Here is a 24,776-nt window from a genome sequence, read left to right as displayed (position 1 = left end):
GCCCGAGGAGGGTAATGAGGCAGAGAAAAAGGGATGTGGCTGTGGGAGAGTTGTGTTACGGAACAGAATGAGGTGAGACATGAAAATGATGAAATAACAGAGAGCTGAGTTAGAGAAACAGCGCGAATGACCATGGCAACAGGGAGTAAGAAAGGAAGGAATAGGTTAAACAGAACCTTGGGAGGATACAGGCAAAGAATGGAGATTCAAAGTGGGGAAATGGAGACTGAGAGAATGAGATAGGTGGGTACGGTGATACAGAGGGACTGGTGGGCATGAAGTTATGGAGTGGGCAACAATGTGGGAGATATCTGATAGTGTCAGGGAAATATTCCCTTATCTGAAATAAACACAGCCACACAAAGTTACAAAATGCCATCAGCCTTAGGTAAATTAGTAAGCATGTGAACCATGAAAACAATATTTTAGCTATTATCTACCTTTCTTCTCTGGTTATTTTTGTTCTTAAAGACTGCCTGAAAATCTCACCTGGAATATAAACTGATGAGGAGCTGATGTCTGGGCCAGCAAGGTACCATCATCTTCCTATCTGAGAAGTGGCAGTGGTTAGGTATTAGCTCAGATGCTTAGTTTTCGGTACTTAAAGGTCAGCATTGTAGCAATTAGGAAGAGAGTACTAACGAACGTAGACACCTAAAATATTTACATCTGAGTTGCAAATATCTAGCTACACTCAGAAAAAACTATTTAACTACGCTTAAATGGATGGATACATGGCTACAGGCAAGTATGGGCATTGACACTTAAGGCAGTGCACGAGGGCAGAATTGCTCTTTACACAAATATTTACACAGGGCCTGGCAGAAACTGCTACGGCACGAAAAAATCAGGGTACAGATGTCCTCCACAGCACCCCCCGTGCCTCAGAGCCGAGCTCCACGCGTGTCACCTCGGCGGCGGGGGCCGGGTCGAGCTGCCGGCGTGGGCTCTCCCACACGCAGCAGCCGGGCCAGGCACGCCCGGGAAGGGGGGGGGGGGGGGGGGGGAAGCGCGTTTTTTAAGCTTTCTCACCGCTTGGAGCGGCGGCTGCGCATCTCCGAGCCCGGGGGAATCCAGGCCCGCCGGCAGCGCGGCCCCGGCGGGCAGGCCGCGCAGGCCCTCCCTCGGTCACCTCACCTCGGCGGCGGAGGCTGCGCCTTCCCGCCCCGCCTCACGCCTCCCGGCGGTTTCTGGCGACCCTCGCCGGGGAGGCTCGGCGGGAACAGCCGCACCGAGACCGCAACCGGCCCGCGGGGAAACCGGAGCGGCCGAACCGCGGCCCCGAGGCCGTCCCGCGCATGCGCTCTGCCGTGGCGGGGAGGGGGGGGGGGGGGGGGGGGGGGGGCGGGCTCCCCGCGGCGCATGCGCGCTGGGTGGCGGCGGGCGCGGGCGGGGAGGGGTGTCCGTCCCCAGGCGCTCGCTCCGCTCCGGCGGCACCGGCATCGCGGGGCTCGTCCGTCAGCGGCGGGGGGAAGGAAGGGGCCGCCCCCCGGGCCGCCCCCGGCATGGGGCGCTGCTGGGGCCGCCCCCCTCGCCGGGCCCGGCGCGCTCCCGGACTGTGCCTGCGGCGCCGCCCGCGGGGCCTGTAGGGGCGGCCGCGCCGCGCCTGGCCGGGGGCAGCGGCGGCATGAGGAGCCGCTGCGGCCGCCGGCAGTGAATGGGCGTCGCGGCGGAGCGGGAGGAGCCGGAGCCGCCGCCGCCGCCGCCGCGATGGCTCAGGAGAAAATGGAGCTGGACCTGGAGCTGCCGCCGGGGAGCGCCGCGGCCCCGAGCGACGGGGGCGGGCTGAGGCGGTCGAACAGCGCGCCCCTCATCCACGGGCTCAGGTGAGCGCGGCCCGGCGGCTGCGGGGCGGCCCCGGGAGCTGGGCCCGGGCTGCCGGGGGAGGGGGGCGGCCGCCGGCCGGCGGGCCCCGGCCGGCCCCGGGAGCTGGGCCCGGCCCCGCCGCCCGGCCCCGGCCCCGGCTCGCCCCGCGCCGCGGCTGCTGCGCGGCGGCGGAACGGGTCGCGCTCGTTGCCGGGAGCGCCCCGGGCGAGGCGGGGAGTTGCCGGGGTGTGGGTCTGGCCGCCCCAGTTGCAGCCTCGGGCCTTGCGCCGCCCGCTCTCCGGGCCGGGCTGGCGGCTCCCTTGGTTGCTGCTCCCCGCCCGTCCCGTCCCGCAGCGCAGAGCCGCGGGGATGCTGTGCGGCGCCTGGGGCGTGCGGGTTCCCGGCCTCTGTCCCAGGCGGGGAGGATTTAGGCAAGATACCCTGCTGAGTGCGGAGGGGTGTAAGAAAGCCTAGGAGAGGCGTGCTGTAACTTTATTAAAAGCCGTTGTTTGCTTTCACCGAGGTCTGCTGTGTGTTGTGTAGCCGAGTACAATTTACACAGTATCAATGCTGTGGTCGTTATTATCGATAAAGCAACAAGAAAATAACTACACTAGGCATAGTCACAGCAATAAATGCTTTCAGAATGGTCGATGAAGAAGATCCATTTCATGGGACCTTGAAAGATACAGAAGTTTTACATTTTGTTTAAAGCAATGTATCAGTTGTCCTGGAGTTTTTCTGGATTATACTAATTTTGTTAGTATGTAATACTGGGAAAAACATAAGGAGTTGTGTAGGCAATTTCTCTCTGATATTACCCTCAGCATGTGGCAGGTGATGTTTGCAGGGAGGGCTGGATGTTTGCCATGTTCCAGGTCTAGCTCTCCAGCTGACAGGGCAGGGACAGCAGCAGTCTCGGGCAAGGGCTAGCGGGAAAGCTCTCAAATATGCATGATCTCTTGTATGGTTTTGTGTTTGGGTAAATTTATAACTCAAAGTGCTATTTCTTGCCTCCTCTGGGCTGTTGTGAAGTTGGGAGATGCCCCCATCTGCTATGTGGTGTGGCTACCATCTAACTGCAAGGTGGTCTGCCTGCTGCTACTAGTAGCATATCTGCAGTGTGGGAGAGCATACTGGCAATAGACTTTTTAAAACATAGTATAATACATAAGTACTTTCTGGTTTGGTTTTCTTGTTCTTTCTCTTAAACTTCATGTTTCTGAAAAGAACTAGGAGACCAAGTGATGAACAAATCTCATAAATCTATCATAGCAAAATGGTTAACAGCACGTTAAGTTCAGAGGAAATACTAATTCTTCTCTAGTCAGTCATGACTTAATGTTAAGTAAACATAATTATGATTATTTTACATAATCGTAATGAAACAACTATCAGTTTACATTTCCATGCAGTATTTTGAGTAGCAGTTGTTCCTCAGGGAGATTTCTGAACAGGTAAACTAATTATGTAACTGAGACGAGATGTTTTTGTAATCTCAGCCTTTTATAAGTTGTTTGTTACAAACTGTGAGACCCTTTTCTCCTTAAAAAAGACAGGCATCCCATAACTGTGCTGTAAACAATTTATTTAATTTGGGGTTTGGGCAGTTAGAAGGGTAAGTTTGAGCTCTTACCTTGGAGCTATGCATGCACTATGCATCAAGTGTTTATACAAATTAAACTGAAATGCTATTGAACTAATCTGAGGTGGTTGCAGTGGTTTGCCTGTTAGTTAGGAATTTTCCATCAGAATACTGTTTTTGCAAGATTGCAGCTCTTGGCAAGAAACTTCAGTTTTTCCCAGAATGGCTTTGTTGGGTAAACTGAAACAAAAGCTTTTGCTCTTGAACAGCTTGCTTTTTCTACTCTGCCTCTTGTTTTGACTTCTTCATTAACAGATTTGGTAAGGAGCTTGGAGAAAGAGTTACTGTAGAGAACATTAAGTAGAATATTTTAGATCATAGAAGTTACCTTTCACAGAACTTTAAATTCTTGTTTTCATGCCAAATAAAATTGATTTTTAATGGGAACTGTAAGAATTTTCTGTGAAAGGTAAGGATATTATAGGTTTGTTTGTTTTTTCTCTCCCTCTCTTCTGGTTAGCACTGAATATTGGTCTCAGCCTATGGTAATGTGTTAAAGAATTATTCCAACCTGTTTTCTCCACTCCAACCCTGGATTTCAGGATATACTGTTTGTGTTGTATTTGCATACTAATCAATACACTTATGCTAAGGAATTGTAGCTGTTTGCCTCAGCCAGTAAGTCTCAACTCTAAACATCAAGTCATGGATCCCTTCAATTTCTCCTGCTCTACCTCCTATAAAATGGCAGCTGTTTGATCTCTTGTGGATGTAAACTGAATGCAACTTCTTGTAAAATTGTAAATGATGTCTGGTCATTTGTATTTGACGTTTTAGAGAAAGAGTCAATGCATTCTTCTTGGCAGAAAGCACAGTGCTTAAGCCAATTGCTGTTGGCTTGTATTTCACAGTATAAGCTTTTTTTAATTTTTATTTACAGCTAGATAAAAGCTATCTAAAACTTATGTGTCTAACTTGTGCATTTTAAAGTGGAGTATTCTGATAGCATTGTGTCTTGAAAGTGCTTTATGATTATCAGTCTTCAGAACAAGGGAATACTCTTAGTCAGCATTAGTTTTAAGATACTGTATTTGTGTAATGCTTTTGTTCATCCCAAATTAGCAGCTGAAACAAAAAGATACAGCCCAGTGACTTCTGGTAATTTGGAACTAATTACAATCTTACATTTGGATCTGTTTGCCCATGCAGTTTCTCTGTGATTTTTAGGCATGGGGCTTGTAGGATTGTGGCTCAATGTTTTTATTCGAGTGACCATTAAACTTATTTAATTTCTGGAGTTGCATTCATTAAGTGCTGATCAATGGCTGTTGATAATGTTAGTGATGACCAGTGAAACTTGCTTTAGAAATCAACAGAACTAAAGTTGCCTTGAGAAAGGAGCTCATTTTATATCAAATAACATAATCCTGTGTTATTTACATGGATGAGCTGCTTTCTGGTTAGAAGCATGACTGTGGTCAAAAGTCTTAGAGCTTTAAAAACTGGTTTTACTGTATGTTTAATTTAACCTCTCCCGGGAAAAAGTTCAGAACTTAGTAATGTTTGCAGTGATAAGATTTATCAAGATACTGTATTTTTATTCTATTTTGTCTGTGGCATTGAAGCTGGTTTCAGTTACTGGTCATATGCTGTTTATAAATTCATGCTGTTGAATGACATTCAAAGCAATATGGAAGCTGCAGCCATTCCAAACATAAATTCCCACAGAAGTGATCAGTCTTAACAATTTTTCAGTTACTCTGAAGGGACAAGATGATTAATTAAAATAAATAATGAAGTAGCTGGGACTTGGGGGAAAAACTATTTGGTTTCCACTCCCTGCCAACAAGCTAAAAGAGTTCTTACATACCTGTCTCTTGACTGCTTTGTCTTGAAATGATAGCTGTCATAGCATTTGAAGCTGAGCTTATACTGAGAGGTACTTTTTGATAGGAAGGAAATGGCTTTTGCATTTGACAAGTGTTTCTTTTCACAGCGATAATTCACAGGTGTTCCAGGCTAACGTTCTGCGAACCCGCAGGAACAGTACCACAGTTATGAATCGTCATAGTCTGGTAAGAAAACAATTAGACCAACCGCATTAAGTCCAAAGCAGAAGTGTGCAAACAGGATTAAAGAAGACAATAAGATTGTAGTCTGTGAAACTACTACCACGTGTTTTCAGAAACAAGGCTTTAGACTGTGATATTAATACGCTGTAGCTATGGTGAAATATTATTTATAGACCATTTGGCCTTGGAGAGTACTTACATTTCATTGTGATCATAACTTTGTTTTTTTCCTTTTGTGAAAGGAATTTTTGGTCAGTCTTTCGTGTGTAACCAGAAATGTAACTTTTCCCCTAAGACAGCCTTAAGAAATAGGTAGGCACAGAATGACATCCAGCTGCATTCAGTTGATGATTAATGTTTTGGAAAAATTAAGCTATGTTGGGGTGGGAGGGGAATAGTATCAATTCTCTTTTATGTATGGGAAACAAAGTCCCTGTAATGCTAACAGCAGTTATCCTGTTTTTCTTAGTTACCTTTTGAAGATGCTGTAGAAATAATTTGTAAGCTCCACGTTAATGGTTGAATACTACTCTCCTATTTGCTTGACTGATGCCCCTTAGCTAAAATTCTGTTTTAAAATCAGGACAGACAACTATTTCAGCAAGCGTTTGCATCTGTAACAGAACGGGCATACTTAAGTGAAAGTCTGGGAAGGGTGGTGGAAAAGCATTTCTCCTGCTGGGATATGAAACCTGATAGAATGTATCATGTTAAGGAGTTCTTTAAACAACAGTTTCTTTCTTCGTGTATATTTTTAGAGTGGCAGCTTAGAGTAAATTTGTTTATGCTTGTGGTCTGACAAAAGGAAAAACAAACAAGGGTGAAAGCTCAGTTTATTGTGTTTGCTTCTTGAAGATCATCAATTGTTGGGCAAAAAATGCTAATTTAGGGTGCACTGCCTGGAACTTGTTGGGAAGCAGGAGCTAGTTTGCTGAAGGACTAGCTCTTCTGGCTGTCCCTAATGTATGTTGCAGCCTTCTGGACTGAACCAGTGTTCCCATCTCCATGGGATGATGTTCTTAACCCCTCACCTCACTTTAAGATTATTAGAAAACATCCTCAAAGTTAACTTTCTTTTTGTCTCCTGGCTGACCAGGTGCTGACAAAACACAGTTGAAATTTTACTTATGCTAAAAATCAAGTGTTCCATCAACTGCTAGATCAGTGTTTTGTCCACTTTGAAATATTTCTTTGAATTATGGTCTAGTTTGTAGTTCTAATGAAGATGGCAGTGAGGATGGGATTGGAAAGGAGTTTAGGGATTGTTTCATCATTCTGTGGTCTTAAACCAGGATGATCCATAGAAAAATGATTATGTGAAAATAATTAAACTTTCAGCAGTAAGGAATCTAAGCAACCTCACGTGGTATTCTTGCTATAGCAAAGAAATAAGTGGAGTTTTATGATGTTAGGGATATTCTAAGGAGATAGATGACATCTACTTTGGTAAATTACATTTTACAGTAAGTAGGTGATAAAGTGTGCTTCAAAAGTCACATTTTTGTATTTGAGAAAACAAATCCAAGTTTTATTGCAGTGTAAGCTCTAATAAAGAGGGTGGAAAGATTCAGTAAGTGACTGAAACTTTGTTGAGTTAGTATAAGTACAGCTAAAATTTTATGTTTTATTAAACTTTGTGGAAAAAAATGAATAGTATGTCTAATCTGTGTTGTGTTCACTGTCATGGGAACAATGGGTGTTGCTAAAATGCTTGGATAACCTAAGGTCATACTCTATTGAGCTCCATCTTCAGGGCTGTTGTTGTCCCAGTTGCCCAGCTGAATTCTAACATATTGGGGTTTTTCTGAGTAGCTTCTCTAAGTTGTAGACTCCAACTCTTTTATGATGACTACAGGGGCAGCTCTGCCATCTGCAGTTTTCTGACACTACATGTAATTGCCGAGGAAGGGTCGGCTAGGCTCAGTATCCTCTCTTTACTTGCTTCCATGAGATATCAGTGGCATCTAGAGAGTAAAAGTTTTGGTGTTTTTTGTGTGGTTGGGTTTTTTGCTTTGTTGTTTAAGCAAAGCATTTTAATCTGTGGATAGATGTTTAAGTACTGTTTCAGCAAAAGTTGATTTTATAATTATTTTTTTTCAATTGTGTTTGTTTTTTTTTTTTTCAGCTAGGTAAGTTTTAAGAATTCGCTGCATGGCCTTACAAAGGCTTGTGTTGGCAGAGGCCCGGAGCACTGCAGGGTCAGCAGTGGAAGGGGCAGAGGTGCCAGGGTGGGTGCCAGCCTGCTTTGGCTTTGCTGCCGTCGAGACTGGCACTTCTGAAACTTTACCTTCAATTAAAAAAGGCTATTGAACATACTGGAGAAGGGGGGAAGGGGGGGGTGTTTCTCTTCCGTGTGATAGTCCAATGGTTTGTAATGTTTTTTATTAAGCTTTGTGCTCTTAAAACATTGGGGAGTTGAGTAGCATAATTTTAACAAATGAATTCAGTTTGCTTTAGCAAGTATCCTTGAAAAGTGACTGAGGTTTCTTTTCACAAGAATTAAATCAAAGGACTATGAACAGGGGGAAAAGTGAGTTTGAAGCATTGACAAAGCCGGGATTGTGACTGATTGGAGATGAGATGTAGGATCCTCACAGTTAGTGGGTTTAGTTAGTGCATTAGATCCTGCAGAGAAACACTTAACTGTCTTTTTGTAGTTTTTGTTTTACACTGTGAGCCACTGGTTTTGTATGTATTATATTAATGTCAAACCTTAAAGCATGTGGATTGCAGTCATAAAATTAGAATATAATGAGTGGAACAAATGCATTTCTGCCATGGAGCGACAGAGTAAATAGGCAGGAATGTACTATTGTCCAAATCCTTTTCTCTGTGTGAGAATCAAGGTCAGCTCAAGGCCCACATTGGCTGGTACAGCTTGGAGGAATTTTTATTAGGTGCACAGAATTTTTGAGAGCCCAGTAAAATAGTAAAGCTGACCCGAACTGGACTTCAAAAATTGCAAATCAAGACATTATAGCTATTAGACTTCAGTAGTAGATATTATGACTAAATTCTGGCACAAACATTAGACATCCTCTGTGTGAGCCTGATGTATCTTTTGTGAGAAGAAGGGTGTGATGGTTTTTCTAGAGGGAGGATTCTGGATATATGAAGCGTTAACAGTTGGTGATAACTTACCTTTTGTGTAAGGCAGCAAAATCTTTATATTCTCCATGGCACTGATTAGAAGATGGTGCAGCAAATGGTTAACCGAATGTTTGTTAGTTCTCTACCTTTAGCTCTAGTAATGCTTTGTGATGCTGATGAAGCCTCATACTGCATAAAGTATCTAATCACTTAGTAATAATGTAACCCTTACTTGCCATTTTAAAAAGACACTATTTTTTGGAGGAGTTGTCAGTTTACAGAGAAGTTCTTAAACCTCTGTTCAAAGCTTTAGCTTTGAATTTTTGATCCTTGAATGGGTTATGACAAAAGTCAACTGAGGGTCAAACATTTGAGGGATGGGAAATATATGAAAGGAAATTACATTTTGAGAAAATAATCACTTTTAATTACCTGGGTTTGAGTATGCAGTTTTACATCATAGTATTCCAGTGAGATCTTGTTGCAAAACTGACAAAATCAACAGAAGACGGTCTTTAGTGACATCCTCTCTGATTTCACCCAAATTGGTCAAGGTCCTGAGAAACCATAAGGAAGGTATTTAGCTCTTTGTTAGCCTTCTAATAGCTGATTTTTTTTTCACCTGTTAAAGTACACATAGGCAGACAACAATTCAGAAACCTTTTTGCACAATGTGTTGTTTTGGCTTTTTATTTTTAAAGGTTTTATTGGGGAGCCTTCTGGAACACTTCTACGGTTGCATAAATATTTTCATTTATATTCAGGGTGGCAGTGTGCTAGCTAAAAGCAGCTTAATTCTGTAGAGAAGGCTGTGAGTTCTAGTTGCCCAGAAATGAAGTGAAGGCTGATACCAGTTAGCACCAGTGAGCACACAAAGCAGTTTAAAATACATACTGTGTTCTTGCAATTAACGTAGTTTATATATACTGAGAAAGTTATAAATGGTTTGGGGTTTTTATAATTAATTTTTTGTTTGTTTTGGGTAGCACTATAGATTGATTACTAACATTCCTGCAGCTTTCCCTTCCTTCTCCTGTAGCTTCTAAGTGTGTTTCAATTATATATGGTTTTGTTTTGCAGTTTGTGCCATCATCTCCTATCCGTATTCCTAGCAGCCGTCTTCATCAAATCAAACAGGTAAGCACAGATTTTAATTTTTTTGAAATTTCCAATTTTTTATAGATGTTTGGTTTTTTAGAGTGTACTTTGTAGTACAGAGTCTGCTGCAGTCTGTCACTTTCAAGGCTGTATCTGATCTGCAGAGTTCTAAATTTCGGAAAGTAGAAGGCATCTTATAGTGAGAAGAAGATTTGAGCAGAAAGAGAAATCTTAAAATGGACATTTTATGAAGGAAACCTTTAATGTAAACCCTTAGGGTAAAGTTTCACCAGGTTTTTGGCAGCAGTGCCAGCATAAATATTCAGGACCAATAACAAAGTGTTCCTTAACTTGTGTTGGCACAAGACTTTTGCACAGCCAGAAAATGAACTGGATAAGGAAGCACTCTGTCCAAAAAAATAGTTTGGACTCTTCTGGCTGGGCTATTTTTCATCTGTATAATTTTCTTACCCAGATCACTGGACTTGTGCTGTCACAGCATGAGCAGAGGGGGAAGGGCACCAGAGCAAACACTAAGGAACGGAGAAGGGGTGTGGCAAATAGCTGAGTAGGCTTAAATAGCACTGCTACCAGAGAGCAGACCGCAGTCTAAAGACTCCAGTTTTGAAATCAGCAAGCTCAAACTCTCGTGGCTCCTCCATTTTAGATGTCGACTTTTTGACAGTAGCATGTTAATAAAATCGGCTTGAAAATGCTTCCTTTTTTTTATATGTATTTTTTAGCTTGCTAGTTTTCAGTGGAAAGGCTTGATTTTAACAGGATGAAAAGTAAGAAAACTATTTAATGCTTCAGACAGCATTTTCAGGGTATGATGTCTGAAGTAATGGAAAGCACTTTTGCTTCCCACCTCAGACACTTAAGGTGCACTAATGAAAAAAAGAAACCTGCTTGCTTTCATTATGTAAATAATTTACTGGCTTAAAGAGACTCTGAAGCACTCAAAACAATTGTAGAGCTGTTTTTATCAATATAAAAAAGCTTAGAATTACTGTGTAAATGACAAGAGCAATGTGATGAACTACTATGGCTCCGTTGCTATATTACATGAAGTAAAGTTTGATAATTCTATTTTTCTGAAAATAATTCTGTATTCATAATTGTTCCATAACTTTATTAAAGTGAACAATGACATTTTCCAATTTGTGTTTGATCATTAAATTAACAAGTTGAAATTCCGTGTTCTGTATACTTATTGGCACAGATGGGAACCTGTGTAATCACAGGTGTATCTCTGATCTCCTTCAAATCTTAGCAAATAATCATGCAGTTAAACTATGTTAGTAAGACCCTTCCCACATATGTTGAAGATTGTGAAGATATTTAGTTGAACTTTTTTTCTTGAACTGTACTGAATTAAGGAATTTGCTAACAGACTGGACAGCATTTAGTTAATTTTAAGGAATGGTGTCTACCTAACAGGAGATTGAGTCAAGTTTGTACTTTACCTTCGTGTTAATGTTTAGTTTAATTTTGCATCTTTGATCCATTTTAATAATACTTTATGGATGTTTTAGAAAAAAAAAAAAAAAAACATAAAATCCCAAATTAATTCTGTACAGTGCACTCTGTTGCAAATGAAATGCTGACAAGTGTATCATTAGTTACTAATACATAGAATAAGGTAAGAATCCAGCCATGCTTTTGAGGATTATCTGTACTAGTTTCCACTTTTAAAAATACTATCATGCAAGGCTCCTAAAGATACTCTAGCATGTGCAGAATTTTTGCTTCATATTGTTCGGTTTTGTAACTACCTCTTTGATAGTAATGAAAATAAAGCTGCTTGAGAAAAAACCAGCCCCCATAAGTACTTCTTATGTGATGGTGTCTCTTGCTACACCTCTTTCCCATCCTCTCCTCACTCCTTTTGATGTAGTGAGAGCTTAAGGTTATTGTTGCTTAACTGAGTTGAATTAAATTTTCCATATACCAAAGTGAAATGAAACGAGCTTTTCTGATTTGCTGTATCAAAGTGGGTTTTTTCTTTTAATTTTTCATCTGCTAATCTTTTAGGAAGAAGGAATGAATTTGATGAGCAGAGAAACAGTACGTGAAAGGTAAGCATTAAGGCAGACTAGAAAACTTAATGTAGTCCTCTGTGGGCCTGGGACAATACATTTCTTTTCTTCTTTATAGAGAAGTGCAAGTAGCAATGCAGATGAGCCACTCATGGGAGGAGAGCTTGAGCCTGGTAATGCATTCATGCTTTAATTTGTGTTTCTATTATCAGTATCAGGACACTAGAGACTCTCTCATGTCAACATTTTCTTTTATAGTTTGACCTACAGTTAAGGTGTCAGTATATCACTGCTTTGATCAGCAATTTTTTTTACACTAACAAGGCATAGAATTATCAGTTGTTCGAGGATACATGTGGGTTCCTTGGGCTGGTTTGTCAAAAGAAAATTGCATGGATGTCTGCCTGTTCAAATTTTCTTCCATGTCCTGATACTCACCAAATAATATTTAAGGCTTTTTTTGTTGTTGTTGAGCATAAGCTCATAAATGGCTACCTAAAAATTATTGATATGATGGAGGATAACTTTGGAATCCTTTTCAAGTCCACACCAATCAGTCCTTTTCGTGTTAAGGTACTTGATTATAAAATTAACTGTATGTACTACTTACAGAGCGACAATGACTTTGAAAAATCATCCTCACCAAAGCAAGTAGACTTTGTCCCAGTTTCTCCAGCTCCTTCACCTACCAGAGGAATAGGGAAGGTGAGCAAACTGTGTAGTAATAATGGTTTTATTTTGAGTAGTACTAAATAAATTCAACCAAATTAGTAGCAAAGGATTCAGCCACCTGCTCCTTTCTACCTCAGCTGCCAACAAGAAACTAGAGTAAGCAAAAAAAAAACACCTAAAACCCCAAACCAGAAAATACCAGCTAGCAGTTGCACATCTTGTGGATGTGCATTGCTGTGAAGTGTTCAACTGTTAATTTGTGGTTAATAAACCTTATTCTTGATGTGCCTTCCTCTTGGAATATTAAGGGACATACATTCTTATTTTATGGACCATAGTCTGTTTAACCAGACTATAATAATAAATAGTTGTCAACTTGCATGTATTCTGCATGATAATTGAACCTGTCCCATTTTTAATTATTTTTTTCCCCTCAGTAACAAGAAGTGGTATCTCAGTATATCCATCCATATTGACTGGTTGCTTAAATCAATGGAGGGTTGTTTATTTACCTGTGATAAAGATCAGTTATTACCATATGGGTGTGGTACAGTGTTTATAGGTAAATAACTCAAACTGTTTTACTCTCAGCAATGTTTCTCACCATCTTTGCAAAGTTTGGTGAGTAGCAGTGGATTGCCTCCAAGTCCTAGCCCAAGTCCAACAAGGCGATTTTCAAGGTAACTACCAGATCAGATCAATAATAGAAAATTGGCATAGCTCGTTCACAGTAGGCTTATGAAATATCAGAATTCGTTATATGCATAATAGACTTCTGATCAAAAATACAACTTTATATATATATTCATGTAAACTTTAAGTTTTACAATGCTCTAAAATATTTCTTAAAATTCTCAGGTCGTAATATTGGGAGAGTGGGCTGCATTGTGCATCTGTGTAGTCTCTGTGTTACTCTTAATCACGTCTTAAGTATTTGAATTGAATTCTAAGGGGGGGGGGAAAGCCAAACAAAGAGTTATAGGGTTTGTTACTGATTCTGGTTTTAGTTGCATTGGATGTTGTTTTGAGTGATGTGGGCATACAATTAAACTTTATTAGGCCCTAAGAGTTCAGCAAAGCACTGCCTGCCAGCTGAGAGCTAGCCAGTGCCTAGATGTGAGCTTTTAGACTGCCCCAGCTGTGAAATTATGTGACTAAACTTTCTCTGTTAAGGTCTGTCTTCAGGAAAAAAAAATACTTTAGATAAGCTGGTTTAATGCTTATTTTCTTAGTGTTTTCCACTTAGTAGTTTATCTGAATATCTTTTGATTCTTTACATGTTTCCAGGCTTCATTTATTAATGGCAATATCAGTATAGCATATGCCTTCTTTTAGCAGGAGAAGCCAGAGTCCAATTAACTGCATTCGACCAAGTGTTCTTGGGTCAATAAAAAGAAAAGGTACAGTATTTGGTTTTGGCTAATATGCCAATGTGCTAATTTTATAATAATTCACACAGCTTTCCTCATAATTCTGTTCAATTGGCTGATACTTCAAAGAGTGACTAGAAATAGACGGTATTACAGATGACCAAACAAATGGAACTGTTTGTAGGGATAAGACAGACAGATAAATTAGGTTTTAATTTTCCATAAAACTAATAGTTGTTCTAATGCCTCTCCATTGCTGTAGTCATATGGATCTGATAAGAAACTAATGTAACGTGTTAAATAAAACAAGAAATACAACTACTGATATATTTCACAAATAGAAAATTCTGAAAGCCCTGGCTAACTAAACGCACAGGTACTGTAGATTTAAAATCACCCTTCAAAACCAAAAACTGATGCAGAGATCTGGTGGACACAGCTCTACTGGGAAATGTTTCTCTATCTCCCTACATTTTTCTCCAACTTTAACTCCTGGTTATCTTACTGCATCTGTTTTTATATCTTCATGTTTCACCTTTGTAACAGAACACTTCTGGCACTGAGACAGCTTTTGAAATGTTTTTATCTGAGTTTTGTCATAGCATATTTAAGCATATATCTGTCCTCTCCTAGTGTGTTTGGAAATCAAAGTCAATAAATAAGTTTAGTGATAATTCTGGACCTTGTTTTTATTGATTGCAAGAGGAAAACAAGCTTTCCTTATTGACAGCTTCTCTGCTTTGGTGAAGCTATTCAGTGAACTGCTGGCTGAAAAAACTGAACCAAAAAGTTATTCTTCACTATTAAAGAATAAATATCTGATACCTAAACCTCACTTCATAACCTAGTAAAATTTCCTGAAGCTTGGACTAAAATGTTTCCAAGAAATAGACAGTCTTTAAAATTTCAGCATTGAAAATTCTGTGTTTAAATATGAAGTAACACTCAATCTTTTATAACAAGTTTGAACCTCTACTCTGTTTCCTCTGTAGAAGTACACTGCAAGTAGATTTTAGTTCAAATGAGTAGTAATTTTTATCACTTCTCTCTTACCAAAGGCATAACAGAGATGGAAGATCATCCAAAAAGATTATTCCAAGGATCCACCAACATGCTCACCCCTGACGTTTCACATCAGGTGGACCTTGGGGGATGGTAAATGCTGTGCTATTTATTGTGTTGATTTCATCAGAAGGTTTACATGTCTTTTTTCATCTGTCATGCCTGAAGTTGTTTGGTTTTTTTTCGTATTGATACAGACATCCTGTAATTTTGAAGCACTGAAATGATCACAGTAAACAGGTGGTAATAATCACTACAATTTTACAGTTTCTAGGACTGACTGTTAACATGTCACGTATATGGGAGTTGAGCATGTTTAGGAGAAGATACCTCATGTCTGGCAATTTTTGGAGTCTAGTTTCAAGTTGCAATCCAGTATGAATGCTAACTGGATTAGGGATTTTTTTCTTCTGTTTTTTCTCCTTGCTCTTAGTCATATAGGGAATTTTAGTCTGTCTGACCCTCCGTGCTGAGTGGAGATAAAAAGTACTATGTAAAAAATGGTAACAACTTGAAATAGCAAGGGATTTTGATACAGTATTTTAGTCAAGAGGTTGGTAATGCGTAGGGGGTGCCCACACAACTCCCAAGACAAGGTTGTTCATGGTACGTTTGTCCTTTTTGCCTCTCAACCAACGTACATAGCAGGGCACAAGCTTTGAGCCCATCACAGTAGCAATAATAAAACAGGTGTTTTAAAGGTAGTTTAAAAACATACTTTTTTCCACGCCCTATTCATATTAGGCATAGCAGTGGGGGTTCAGTTGCTGCATCTTGGTTTAGGAGATGGTAATTTTTAAAAGCACTTTGATATGATCACTGATAATAGATCATCTATAGTTCTGATTTGGTGTCCTGTGAAATACGTAATGAATGGTACAGCTGAAGTATGTCCAGTTTATCATCAGCTCTCCTGTCAAAAGAGGACTCTGGATACGTGTTAGCCCAGGACCTTGCAGGAGATGGGGGGGCTAAAGGTTGCAATGAATTGCTCAGCCCGATGCTTCTAATCTGCATGCCATTTCTGGGTGAGCTGGAGGAGGAAACTGGCAGGATGTTATATGTCTGTTTGGAAGTGACTGCAAGGTGTGGTCTGTTTGGAAGTGACTGCAAGGTGTGTAGTCGCAGATTTATTTCAAAACATAGAGCTTACTGTTCCTTCAAAGATGTACTTTTGTTTTTAAAATGGCCTTATAATGAATGGAAGCAAGTATTTGAAATTTATCAGAAAGAGTACCTCATTGCTCATATTGTGATGTGACTCTGTTTTCAGTCTGTCTTCACATGCCCTCGATGACAACAGAAGCAGTGCAGGCTCTTCCTGTGACTCACCAGCTGAAGTCGGCACCAACACAGACTCTCCGGTCTCACTTTCTGACTCCAGATCTCCTTTTTTACCAGTAGATCTTACGGCTAAGTTACCTATTAATTGAGAAGCAGAAGTCTGCTAATGGACACCAAGAAACAGGCTGGATATCAGTAAGACTTTCTGTTGTGTGTAACTGATTCTGTTCCTCATAGGAACTTCCAGAAATGTCATTATTTCTAGAAAACTTCCAGAATAGTTCCTTGGGGAGGAATTCACGTTTCTAGTGATTTGTATGACATTTACTAAAATACAGTAAGCATTTGAATTGCAAACTTGTTTGATGCTCTAACATCAGTAAGCAAGCTGTTGATTTACAATTGCTGAAGTCTTGTTGGTATAAGTTACAAATACTATATGTACATTCTGCTTGTGGAAGACTTGGCTTTCCAGCAGCCAACAGGCAGTGTCCTCACTAATATAAAGTGGTGCTTATGTAGTAGCAGATAACCTTCACATTTGTCCTCAGTCCGAAACCAATGAAGAAGCTTACTAATTTGTTTTTATTCCCAGAGTGTTGGATATTTTGTACTTTTTCAGATAAAAGGGGGAATACTAGGGGAGGGAATTGATTCCTGTGTTGTATTACAATTGGCTGTTAATCAATTCTGTGTTCTAATAGATGTCAAAAGAACAAGTTGGTGAATTGTCATCTTAAATTTATATGTTGGATTTTATTCATGATCATGACTGTTGTTGTGACTAAACCCAAATTAGGTGTGGAACATTATTCTGGGGTTTTCTATTGTTTGAGTTTTTTCCTTCCCTGTTTAGCTGACGTATTAGAGTGGTAGATGCTCTGTTACAGGCCTTTTCATAGGGAAAAATAGTATTAATGTTTGGAACAAAACACTAAATCCTGAGGTTTTCATATTTAGTACTTCAGAAGTGCATTATTTCAACAGTATTCGTCCTCATATGATTTTTGTTGGACAAATCCAGTGGGGAATCTTGATTGCCTTTTTGTTGCAGACTGAGGTGATCAAACGTATAATCTCCTGATGTCACTTCCTCAAACAATGGCATCAAGTTATTTCTGCTGTTGAAAACTTCAGATGCTGATCAGAAGCCTGGAATGTGATAATCTGAGATGTTTCGGGATTCTTGTGTTCTGTTTGAGAAATCAGTGGGTTGAGCTATACTGATCTCAACTCTGAAATTCCCCAAACAGGAGGAAAAAATTTGTGAACCCCGCCATAGACAGCCGTTTCAGATTTTCCAGAGGCAACCTCATTTTGGTGTTTGACTCCTGTTTGGCAGTTGAACTTCCCCAGCTGGGTCCCCATTTGTACATGTGTAGGCATCTGTGCTATGTGGTTTCAGGCCTTTTCTCCAGGGGGGTTGTTAGTGAAGCAAAATGTTTTATTTTTAAACACTAAATCTTTGTAATGCGTAATAAAGTGAGAAAAGTATGGAAACTTCCTCGAGTAGGAGAAAAGCCCGCTCTGAACTCTGCTGTGAAAGATTCACGCGATTGAAGCTTTGACTGACAGCAGCCATCAGAATTAGAAATGGGTGAGTTGGAGTGCGAAGACCTGGTGACCTGAGGACCAATGACCAGTTTCTGTATGTCCTTATTGTAGAAAGAAAATAGAATGTATTTAATAGTTTTACTCGGTTCAAGTAAGATACGGCATGGTTTACTTCTGATTTCATTCCTCTTAAGTTATTGTAATAGTCAACTTCCCGATTGCCGTTCCTTTTTAAATTCAGACTGCCCTTCACCCCTGTGGCAGATGGACAAGCTTGTGTTTAATGTCTCTCTGCTCTCTGTCTAACATGGCGTAGTTTCATTCCGCAATTTCAAGTACGTGCCAAAGAGTTGCTGTGCGTTCACTCTTGTGGTGGGGCAAGACTTTTTAAAATCTTGCTGATTTCTTAAGAATGAACCTCCTGGTGTGTCTTCCAGTCTTTTTTAAAAGATGCATCAGTGGAGGGGTTTAATAGTTGTGTGTGGGTCAACTTGTCTCTTTTCTGTTGAATATTTATGCTATTTTCCAAATAAGTGCCAATAAATGGAAAAATAAATGTGTTTTGCTATTTCTGCACTTTTTTAGAGAGGTAACCATATTCTTATTTTGATCAGTGAATAAATGTTTTTCAATCAGAATATCTGTTGTAACCCAGTCTAGTTTGCTTTTAAGTTGGCCTTAAAATCTGCAGCAGACTTCCCTGTTTTCCTAGTACAATGCTGCCTTAAAGTTCTATGACAACCCTAGGAAAACTGAAGAATAAAAACAAACATTTTCAAAATACTTTAACAGCTAAACGTGTCCCTAGTTTATACCTAGAGGAAATCGTGGTGAAATAGTTTGAAAGATAGAAGCTACAGCTGGCTGGGGGACAGGACTGGGGCTCTTACTTCTTGGGAAGAATCTTTGTGATTTGCCTTAATAGAGCAATTAATGCTGTTGGGGAAGAGAGAGGTAGTTATATATCTGTAGTTGTTCCTTTCCCTGCTTTTGCAAAACAGAAATCACTTTGAACTTGTGGAAAAAGGCATCTCAGGTTTTTTTGTCTGCCCATGTCCTCAAGAAGCTGCAGTTTTGCGCCCTGGAGTCAGAGGACATGTATTAGGGTTTTTTTTTCCAGCTGAAATGAAATACTAGATTTTGGAATTAAATTATCCTGCAAAATATGTATCTGGATTCAGGGAATTAGGGTGTCATGCAGTGCGTGTAATCAACCCTGTACTCGCATAGTAACTCCTGTTAGTATTACCTCTATTTTACTAATTCCCCGTTTACTCACGAACAATGAATATTGAAGCTTTGCTTGATTAAGTGTCATGGTTACAGGACTATTGCGTATGACATTCCTTAACAGATATCTGAGTTTATAAGTGTCTGTGCCTTTGTCTTCCTCCAAGAAGAAACGGGCAACTTCCTTGTCTCAGGCCATTTTGGAAGTATTGCAATCATTTATATATAGATAGAGAGAGAAAAGTGTAATATATAAGTATGTATCCTATATAAACCTTTCTTATTCTGCAGCTCTTTGGGGGCATACAGCTGTTTCTCTCTGAAATTCTGTCACTCCTCTCCAATGGTGCCCTTTCGAAGTCATGCTGGTGATCGACACTTGATTGGCCTGGTTGAAAACTATCCCGAAGGATTTGTTGGCACTCAAATTGCGTCTCGAGCCAGCGTGTCTTCCGTGACAACTGATAGGTGTTTTTCTTCCTTCCACCTTCTCCAGAATGACATCGCTGCCGAGGGAACATTGATAACCACGCCAGTGCTCAGGGGGACTGTATTTTTGGAATGAGGGCTTCGGTGGTTGCTGCATTTAGCAGAGGAGTAGATACTTCACGCTAGAAGAGAGGTACAACTGCCAGGAAAAATGAGCCTGTGCATCAGCCAGATTAACTTGCTGGGGTCTTCTGTGTGTTGGCAGCAAGCCAGTTGATCTGAAAACTGAGCAGCTGCCCATGGTCCTCCAGAGATTAGTGTGAGAACTTAATCCTAAATTCGTTCTTTTCGCCTTTCTTCAGAAAACTTGAGTGTAAATGCTCACCAACCCGGACAAACAAAATGGGTCTCCAAAGTCTTGTATTGGTGAGACTTGAGATACTTTGATTTATAAAGGTGCATTGTGGTTCTGATACTAGTGCTGTGTTTGTGAATCCAGCCCTGCTATCGTGAGCTGGTTTGCCAGTGAAGTGACTAAAGGCAGGAGTGACCTCCGGAGCTCCATCAGCTAGCTTCCAGCTTGAGAACAGCTTGTGCATTTCTTAGCAGTAGTCGTTTCAGAAATGTTCACTTTATGCTGTTGTGTTCTTGCATATGTTGGAGTCATAACTCGTTTACTTAAAATAGAGAGCTTCAGGAGTCATAATTAAAATGTGTGAGCTCTTCATATCCTGTTCTAAGCAACCTTTCTCATCACCAACTGGCAGATGGAGTTTAACTTGATCCCTTTTCTCCTGGAACCACCAACTTAAAATATTTGTAAATGTAATTGAATGTTTACAGCTCGGTACAATAATTAAAACCTTACTGATCCAAAGAGGAGCACTTGGCTTGCAAGAGTCCTTTCCAATAGCTGGATGCAAAAATTGTCACCTCACATTTTTTTATTTGGCATCTATTTCCTAAGGATCTGTCTTGGATGGTTCTTTGTTTGTTTATTTTGCCTCTAACGGCAAAGTCTTCCCATTTCAGTGTATTTGGTACGAGCATCCTTCTTTGATAAACTTGAGACCAGATGGCAGCCAGCCTAAGTCTTGGTCAGAAGATGCCTTTCCTCTGGCACAGTGAACTCCAAGTAGGAAGCTTCCCTACATCTAAAAGACCCAGACTGTCCGTACGTGCTGGAAGGGAGAGATTGCTTCCCCTGGTGGGGTTTTGAAGTAGAAGCACGAGGAGGGGGGAAAAAAATAAACAACTGAAGGAGAATAACCTTGTTCGAGTTTCAGTAGCTGGCTGGGGAACAGAAGTTTCAGAGGGGGGAGGAGTTGGGTGCATTGAAACCAAACCCAAACACGGCCTCTTCATGCTGGCTCCCCTGTGTGTCTCAAGGAACTGGTGGTGAGATGTCCCCAATCCCATCAGGATTCCTCTGACAAATCTGGCATTTATGAAATGTGAAATTCTCCTGAGAGTTTAGTTTCTTCTTTTACTTACTTCGTAAGAGCCTTGGAAAATGCTCATTACTTAAGACTTCCTTCCATGATTAATTATGGCATGTAAACATTTAGAATTTTGCAGGATGTCAACTTAAGTAGGAAGAGCTGCTCAAGAAGGAGCGGTTTTTGCTGCAGGTACTAATCTTTGGAAATGTGGTTCTCGTGATTGCTTTTTCCCCTTGCACCATGATGTGCATATCGTGCACTGTTCTGTGACACAGAAATAGCGCACTGTGTTGTCTTTCAAGGCACCTTAAATCAATCTGTGTGGCACTAAATTGCTGCAAGAAACTTCCTGCTAAAAATAAACCAAGATCCTTTCTTTCTAAGTGCGTTCGCTTCAGCAGTCGGTTTTGATTTTGGAGATTCCTGGCAGATTCCTGAGGGAAAGGCGCTAATGGGTTCGGTGATGATGGAACACGGGATTCCAGAGCCTTACTGCACTTTTATTTATAAGTCTCGGTGGTGGTTTCTTGTTTCTCAAAGCATATGCTCATCTAATTCCTTGATGATTGTACTTCAAGCCACCTAGAGTATCTGCAGTCTCCTAGAGAAGAATGCTCTCACTTTGTTACTGTAAATTGTATTGTTAATTCCTTTTTTTTTAAAAAAAAACACTAAGCAAGGATTTAAGTTCCATTACAGACTCTTCGTTCTTTTATTCCAGGTCTTTGTGCTTTTCATCGGTCATCTTTGTTTCTTCGTGATACCTCTTGTTCTGCTAGGGTCGGGATGACCCCAGTTACGTGTGTCTGAATTGGTATTTCACAACAAAAGTATTAACAGGGAGCCTGTTACTCGGGCAGGCCTTCTGACCAGCCTTTTTCCTCGTAGTGAGGAGATCATCCATTGCTTCGATTGTGCTGCTGTAATCGTGGTTGTGCTCTCGCTTAAACTATTCCCTTGCAGAGTCTCTGCTGTTTCAAAGATCAGCGTGCATTACTTTGCCTCCATGTAATTCCACATTACAGTGTCAGTGTGTGGTTATAGAGCTTTGCAGATTTTCAGGAGCTGATAGGCATCAACTACAGTTCATTATCCAGGATAAACAGCTAGTTAGCGTACAGCAGAGAGCTTCTACAGAAGACACAGCCCAAAAAGTGAGTGTATCCCCTTACTTGGCTTTAGTAGTTTACGCTGTGAGTGGTGTCCGCCTGTGCCCGTTCCTCCAGTACTCATTTTTTGAGGATACACAGGTTCTCTAGACTCCTTTCATTTATACATTTGGGATCTTTAAACGGCTCTTGCTAGACTGTGTAGCAGCGGTTTCCCACTCTTCACTAGCTTCTGTGGAGCAGCACTAAGCAAGTGATACGCTGCTGGCAACAGCACGCTTCTCTCTCCTTCAGTGGTTTCAGTCTTAATTTAATTTCTTCAGGCAGCAAGCTATGCCTGCAGGGAAGGTAGGCTCCACAGCCAGCACCATTAACTTCAGATGTTTCTCCTCCAGCTCCGCAGAGAGGCGGCACCTTCTTCAGTGCTACCGTGAGGAGGCGAGAGCCGCTTCACAGGGACTAGAGGAGAGAACCTGTTTGTCTGCAGCCACGCAGCCCTACCTCTGCACGCAGCTAGGCAGGAGGATCAAATACCAGGATTACTCAGCCCTGCATGCTTTGTGTTGCAGTCTGTTCCCTTACTACTTCTTTTTTTGGCCAGGAGGGTCTTGTACAAGCTCGGAGGGTGAAGTAGCTGAGCTGCTCTGGCCCAAAAATGCAAACTTGCTCCTGGCAGAGGTGGTGATTTAAGGTTTGGGGGGTTTTTTAAGACCTCCTGTCCAGCTTGGTCCCTGAGTTTTGATGTTGCCCTGGATCACCACAGGCCCTATGAAGCATATATCACTTGGCACCTGAGAACTTTCTTTCCTGTAAACAACATGTTCCCCTCTCTGGTTTACTGGCTCAGGCAAGTTCCCTTCTGTAGTCTTGCCCTCACAGTGGGGTGGGTTGCCAATGCATGTAAGGCTGAAGTATGAGATTCATACTGCTGACAAAGGAAAGGGGTGATGGAACTTGGCATTTAGAAAGAAAGCTGTTACAAGGAAAGTCAGGTATCTTAAATATATGTTGACAAATGACTAAAATATGGTGATTTATTGCCAAACCTATTTGGCAGCTTCTTTCCAGTTTAGGCTTGTTGGTTATCAGGTATTTCGTACACATGAACATAAAATGAAATAACATACGATCAGCTTAGAGGATTCTTAGCTAGTTGATTCCAGGAAGGATTTCTCTGCTTTGCTGTTGAAGGCAGAGTTCTGTGCAAGGGCTTCTCTTGGAGGTGCTGCAAATGTCTCCTGTTCAAATAAGAGCAGTGACTTACCATCTGACAGCATGCTTGGTTATCTTCCTGGGGCCTGTTCTGAGAAATCAGTGGCAGCATTTCCCTTTGCAGGGACTGGGTCTGGTTCCGGGTGGTCTCCGTGTGAGGCTGCTCGACCCACTCTCCCACCTCGGGGGGCTCCATCAGCTCTGATCCTGGTGAAACGATGATCTGAACGCCCCGTCTGTCCCTGGAGCTCTGAAACAGTTACATTGGGTCTACTGCAGTTTTAAGCGTTCTGTGATTCACTCCTTTAGAGAAGAAAAGGGACGTCTGAGCACCTTCTGATCTAGACAAGTGCAAACGCCTTGAGGAGATCATGTACCAAGGCTACAGCTACTCGGAGTGACGCTCGTGAAAGTGAGCTCAGCGGCGCTCCCGTTTCCTGCCTGCCAGCGTTGCTTGTTGGAGATACCGGGGCCATTGCAAGTGCTGGGTAAACAAGATGATTGTTTCAGCTGGATGATCTTAAAGCCCTCGTAACTGTCTGCTGAAAATACTTTTCCATCTCAAGGAAATGACTGGTTTGTTTGTGTTCAGAGTCAGGAATGGGAAATGACGTGAATCACTTAACTGTTTTTCCCGGTGTTATTGAGAGGAGGCATATTGACTGTCTCAGGTCTTATTTCCAAAGGCATTCGGTGTTTTCCATAACCCTATTAAGTACTAGAGGTGTGTGCATGCATATATACGTATATATGCAGCAGAAAATATCTTACAAATCTTGCATATCCACCTGGTAAAATTTTACTAGTGTCTCCCCGTGACCATGCTGTAACATGACTTGATATATTCCACCTCACAGTGCTGAACAGAAACTGTCCTTGGGTCATCTTTTCCCAACACTGTAATAAATCTGTGATTATACAGCGTGCTGTAATCTCCTTGAGGTAGAAAAGTCAGAATTCACATTTCTCATGCTTATTTTGCCCAAGCACCAGTTTCACCTGGGTGCTTTTCATCTTTTTTTCTTATCTCTGTGCCGCTCCTCACCCTTGAAAAATGGTCCCTCGTTTTAGTCTCTTCAGTTGCTGATAACCTGCTGTTACGGACTTCTTTGGTCAAGGTGCTTTTCTAAACCAATCACTTCTCTTTAAAAATTCCTTGAAAACGAACGCTGGCACCCTCTTGTCCTGTGCCCTCACTGCCCGAGTCTGGTGGGTGCGCTGTCCTGCAGCACCGGGGCCCCTGCCCCTGGCGAGAGCCGTTACAGGGACTCGCTGTTCCTACACGTGGGCTTCTCGCTCTTCTGCAGGTGCCTGGAAAAACACCAGCCCAGCCCGTGACTGGAAGGCAGGGATTTGGAGGGGGAAAAAAAAAAAAAAAAAAAAAAAATGTTTTTGGGGGGGTTTTTTAATCGACTTGGGCACAATAAAATGTGTATCTTAGTACAGGCTAATGTACCACAGGGCAGCTTCAGCTCCCCAGCTGCTGTTCGACTCCCTCGCCCTTCCTCAAGGAGCAGGTTAAACCACCTCAGGAAGATCCGAATGAAGCGTGAGCACCGAGAGGAGGAGCCGTGCTGGGCTCTGGGGGACCCTCGGCGGGAAGCACTGCGCCTGCAGCGCCGCCTCCTCCCGCCCCCAAGTCACTGCTTTTTAATCAGCGTTAATGTTTGACTTTTCTTTATCTGACGCTGACAGATGACACAATCTCAGCTCTTCTGAGAA

General features: G+C 41.7%; 1 protein-coding gene across 3 annotated transcripts; it reads left to right on the top strand.

Annotated features, from left to right (window-relative positions):
• Positions 1–1,367: 1,367 nt before the first annotated feature.
• Positions 1,368–18,188, top strand: LOC104358361 (P2R1A-PPP2R2A-interacting phosphatase regulator 1). Of its 3 annotated transcripts, XM_042807233.1 has the most exons (11): positions 1,587–1,826; positions 5,388–5,466; positions 9,634–9,690; positions 11,686–11,729; positions 11,809–11,863; positions 12,303–12,395; positions 12,954–13,042; positions 13,698–13,762; positions 14,791–14,887; positions 16,068–16,273; positions 17,133–18,188. In XM_042807233.1, exons 1-10 carry the CDS (start codon positions 1,711–1,713, stop codon positions 16,225–16,227), a joined length of 855 nt encoding a protein of 284 aa, XP_042663167.1. In that variant the 5' UTR covers positions 1,587–1,710; the 3' UTR covers positions 16,228–16,273; positions 17,133–18,188. The 3 variants fall into 3 exon arrangements, with proteins under 3 accessions (XP_042663169.1, XP_042663167.1, XP_042663168.1); XM_042807235.1 differs by having other exon boundaries at positions 1,368–1,826; positions 16,068–18,188; XM_042807234.1 differs by having other exon boundaries at positions 13,701–13,762; positions 16,068–18,188.
• Positions 18,189–24,776: the final 6,588 nt, after the last annotated feature.

The sequence above is a fragment of the Tyto alba genome, unplaced genomic scaffold (assembly GCF_018691265.1).
Source record: "Tyto alba isolate M040663 unplaced genomic scaffold, T.alba_DEE_v4.0 Super-Scaffold_5, whole genome shotgun sequence".
NCBI classification, from domain to species: Eukaryota; Metazoa; Chordata; class Aves; order Strigiformes; family Tytonidae; genus Tyto; species Tyto alba.
This window is presented reverse-complemented; position numbering and strand designations above follow the sequence as displayed.

Bases quoted from the DNA above. Each gene is read 5' to 3' on its own strand.
- LOC104358361 (XM_042807235.1), top strand. From the start codon at position 1,711: ATGGCTCAGGAGAAAATGGAGCTGGACCTGGAGCTGCCGCCGGGGAGC. The intron at 1,827-5,387 runs GTGAGCGCGGCC...TTCTTTTCACAG, and splicing joins CCCCTCATCCACGGGCTCAG to CGATAATTCACAGGTGTTCC. The intron at 13,763-14,790 runs GTACAGTATTTG...CTCTTACCAAAG, and splicing joins TGGGTCAATAAAAAGAAAAG to GCATAACAGAGATGGAAGAT.